This window comes from Gadus chalcogrammus, chromosome 12 (genome assembly GCF_026213295.1).
Source record: "Gadus chalcogrammus isolate NIFS_2021 chromosome 12, NIFS_Gcha_1.0, whole genome shotgun sequence".
Classification (NCBI taxonomy): domain Eukaryota; kingdom Metazoa; phylum Chordata; class Actinopteri; order Gadiformes; family Gadidae; genus Gadus; species Gadus chalcogrammus.
The window spans coordinates 31066481-31071295 of NC_079423.1; the positions used below are offsets into that span (position 1 = coordinate 31066481).

The window sequence follows — 4815 nt, forward strand, 5'->3', positions numbered from 1 at the left end:
GGACTACTAGGATATGGAAGAAATCACCACAATCGTAATCACATAAAATATGAGAGCACATTTTTTTGTTTAAAGAATAAAAACATGAATGGAAGTGTTAAGTCAATGCACTGGATGATTTTACGGTGAAACTGATCCAATCCAATCTTCTAAAATCCTAGGAATGGATGTAACCACGACAATAAAAAAATAAACTGAATAGTTGTGAAGACCTGCCGTCTGCCTCCCGACGCGTTTCTTTCAATTAAGAGCTTGAGAAACGACGCCGGCTCTGGCGGCGGTTTGACTTCTTTATGTGCGTCTTTATGAGGAGCCGTAAATCGGCGCCGGGGCTGACCTTGTCCGCCGGCTGCTGGAGGATGGGCAGCGTCGCCTCCATCTTGTCCAGACCCAGCAGGGCGTAGTCACTCACCGCCGTGACTGGAGAAGACACACACGCAAAGCCAGCGCACGCGCACGTTAGAGAACTGACTGGAGAACACACACGCATAGGCAGCGCACGCGCACGTTAGAGGTGTGTCTGGAGAACCCACACGTACGCAGCACGTGCACACGTTACATGTTCGACTAGGGTTAGACTACATTTGATTGGAGGAAACACAAAAGTCGTCCATTTCTTTACTGCTGGAACAAATTAGAAAAAAAGTAGAATAAATTCCTTATTTTTGAGCCTTTATTATAGACCCCTTTATTATAGACCCCTTATACATTGTTATTATCATAATCGTCCTCCTAGGATCACTACGATAGGAATTCACTGTTAAATAAGCTTCATAACATTGTTGGCATTGCTCTGCTGACATGTGTGTCGCGTGTGAAGACGTACTCTGTGGCTCCAGCATGTCCAGCAGCGGCTTGGAGCCCGTGGAGGCGGCGGCTCCCAGGGTCCGCACCCCCGTCTCCGCCACGTCCATCACCCCCTTCAGCAGGGGCACGCTGTCCTTGGTGGAGGTGTAGGCGCTGGACACGGCGCCGCACGCCGAGCTGACCAGCGGCAGGTTGCTCACTCTGGACACCAGGCCCTGCACACGCACGCACGCGCACACACACGCACGCACGCGCGCGCACGCACGCACACGCACGCACGCACGCACGCACGCACGCACGCACGCACGCACGCACACACACACACACACACACACACACACACACACACACACACACACACACACACACACACACACACACACACACACACACACACACACACACACACACACACACACACACACACACACACACTATCACTGAGACATGGGTCTGTTTGTGTACAGGTTGGGCTTACAGTGTGGGGATATGAAACGAGATCCCTCGAACCCGGTACGGGGCTGTTGAGATGAACCACGTTGAAGGCACTCTGCTGCCAGCCTACCTGCTCTGCATTAGCTGGCTGTGCAGCTTCAGTTCCGACCTCGTTAGCCTTCCCGCTGTCTGCCATCGTGGCTGCTGCTGTGCTGGCTTTCAATCACTAATAGAAGAAAACACACACGCACACGCACACACACACACACACACACGCACGCACGCACGCACGCACGCACGCACGCACGCACACACACACACACACACACACACACACACACACACACACACACACACACACACACACACACACACACACACACACACACACACACACACACACACACACACACACACACACACACACACACACACACCACATTTTGCATGGATATTAAGATCCAAGAAGAAATGTTGCCCTATATACAAGACTGCAATGAGTTCGGATTCAGATACGTCTCTACCATCTACTTTACACACCTTGGTATACAATGTATTTCAAAAGGAAAGCATGTAAAATACATTAATGGTATCACTGGTTGGTGGTGATAGCATCGAACGGTAATATAGAAATGCTGTTTCTGATCATCTTTCCAATGGGGGAAAAAGTGCTTTCACAGTACGTCGTCAATATAGTTAGATATGGTAATTTAGTACATTTATTTAGCAATTTGTTATCCCATTTATCTTCCCACACTATGCATCACGATAAGGGGCGTGGGAGCGGTCGGAGTTGTGCAGCAGGACAGATGGTGGCAGAGCTGCAGTCTGAGTTATGTCTTCTGAAGCCTGGCACACACCTTAAAGCCCAGACACCACACTAGAGATAGACCAAACTCCTAAAGAATCCCCAAAGTCAAAGTGGGCAGACTAACTATTAATAATCCAGATGTCCATAGCTAAAGATGAATGAAGACATCAGCTCATCTGGGTTATCTGAGGTGATGTATTTGCCTTCACAGCGCCATCTATTGATCATTGTCGGTAGCAGTGCAAGCCCAGGCAGGACACATTCAGAGAAGAATTGTAAACCAACCACGCCAAAGCTGATTCACTTCCACTGAGTCCTACACAAACGGGGTCTTTGTTGGGAAACACATTCACTGCCTCTGTGTCATCATTGCCCATTGCTTCATTTCAATTGACCTATGAAACACATGACTTATAAACCGTGACGCTACATTATTGGTATTGAAGTTCAAATCTAGTTGTACTCATTGATTAGATAATTATAAGGTTTTTTATGAGCAAAACAAATATTATATATCACTTGGGTTATTTACAGCTCAAGAACAAAGTCTAAGAGGATGTTAAGGGAGATAGCGGTTACAGAGACAACGTTACATTTATGATTAATTAAATTAGAGATAATAGTCACAGAATCACATGATAACTTTACCCTTAAGTGATCTTGTACTTTCAATCATCAAAACTTAAACTGTGTAGCCTAAGGCGGATTTAAATCTATGTAGGAAAGTGTCAAACGCAGCATCATCCAGCTGGTCTATTTCCAGTGTCAATGAACCCTTTGGGACACATAGGGCCGAGTCTCATCCGCTGAGGCATTATTACAGTATTATAGATAGATATCATTATAGTCACTCCAGGAAAGAAATAACAAGTATAAGAGAGAGCGAAAGAAAAATCAAATAAATCAATGTAAAGAGGCTATATTTATTCACAACCGTGATCCAACGGGTTAATAATGTTTTAACCTATTGTAGCTCTAAAGTGGGCCACATTTCAAACATTCTACAAATCCAAAGCTCACTCCCATGTCGGATTAGTGAACTTTACCCCAGATACAAAATTCACTCGCTAAAATAAAAAACGATTAAACTTCATAACTTATCATTGTCGCCAACTGTCAAGGCACTTCGTCGCATTACTAAAAGATATGATTAACACAATCTAACGCGTTTGAAGCATGTGGAGCGTATATAAACCTGCGTGTGTCTGGTGAGTCAAAATCAGAGAAATGTAAGATCAGGTATAAAAACTTTTCTCAGACCTGTTGGAATAACTTCAGGGACACTTCGTTCGCTCGATGTCGTCTCCTGACCTGCGTTCGATACTCAATTGAGAGTTCAGTCTCCAGCCAGGGCGCCTATCAAAATCAGAATTGTGCAACATTGTGTGAACGGAAAGGCGGAATAGGACTTAGTGAAATAACCAATCATGTCACAGAAGACAGAAACGAAACTAATAGTAGTAGCAGCTATTACTGGAACACTGCTTGTGCAACATCTCTGGACTCCAGAAGAGATCATTCAGTAGAATCAGACGAAGGCCTTGTGTTGCGATGGCAATGGACCAAACGACATACTAAACCACCATGAACAATATCTGTAACACTGGAGAACTGTGTTAGAAATGAGCAGGAAGACATTTTTACTGCAATTGATGGATTGTACCTTGAGGGGGCAGTCGTTCTCCACAGTCATTATTTCTGCTGTTCCGTCCATGCAGTGTTGCTAAGGTGACGTTCATAAGGGCCATATTCTACATATAGAAAATATACTAAACTCAGAGCGTATTGACTTTAGCCTGAAAAAAAACTATTTCTATGTCAAGATGCAACTCACAAGGTACAAGCTTCATGCAAGTATATGTAAGACTGGGCTAACCTTAGAATGTAGCCTACCATATACCCATCTCTGACAATAAGATGCTATTACTGGAGTTGAAGAGGCTATTTCCCTCAACCCCTTCATTTCATTAGTAAGAGATTTTCATTATAGAAGCCTTCTCAGTTTCATTATGGGGCCTCTTTGTTTTAGCCACTAGGCGCCAGTGAACATGAAGCAATCATTTCTTATTTCAGCATTTGAATTATAAAGTACATCACAGTGGATTCTGCCTTTTGATATAGTTTGAAAGGAGTGCTGCACGGTCACACTATGTTTATCAGCATCTAACAAGAACCCTGAAAGCTCTCCCCGTACAGGGACACAGGAGTGTGCTGCTGTGAGTCTCTCACACACACACACACACACACACACACACACACACACACACACACACACACACACACACACACACACACACACACACACACACACACACACACACACACACACACACACACACACTAACAAATAAAAATGCAAACGAACACACTCACATATAAACACACACGCACACACACACACACACACACACACTAACAAATACAAATGCAAACAAACACACAAACACACACACACACACACACACACACACACACACACACACACACACACACACACACACACACACACACACACACACACACACACTTACAAATAAAAATGCAAACGAACACACACACACACACACATACACACATGCACAAACAGACACACAAACACATTATAACACTCACAGACTCACACACGCATCAAGCTCTTCATTTCACAAATTAAGAGGTAAATGTCCCCCAAAGGCCGTCATCTGTTCCTGCTTAACTCCACTGTGCTCCACTAGATCAGCTGATTGGAGCCAAATTGTTCTGGATATTGAGTAATTGCAGAT

The 4815-nt window shown here is 44.5% G+C and overlaps 1 protein-coding gene across 4 annotated transcripts in view; it reads right to left on the reverse strand.

Moving 5' to 3' along the window:
* plin3 (perilipin 3) overlaps window positions 1-3613 on the reverse strand; it is an 8974-nt gene extending 5361 nt beyond the window's left edge. For 3 of the 4 annotated variants that reach the window (XM_056604703.1, XM_056604702.1, XM_056604700.1), the window contains exons 1-4: window positions 3314-3464; window positions 1373-1468; window positions 827-1022; window positions 338-420 (exon numbers count right to left, since the gene is read on the reverse strand). In XM_056604703.1, coding sequence (XP_056460678.1) covers window positions 338-420; window positions 827-1022; window positions 1373-1438 — 345 coding nt within the window. In that variant the 5' untranslated portion in view covers window positions 1439-1468; window positions 3314-3464. Of the gene's footprint in view, window positions 1-337; window positions 421-826; window positions 1023-1372; window positions 1469-3313; window positions 3465-3527 lie in introns of those variants that run through there. The other variant, XM_056604701.1, reaches the window with a different exon arrangement.
* Window positions 3614-4815: the final 1202 nt, after the last annotated feature.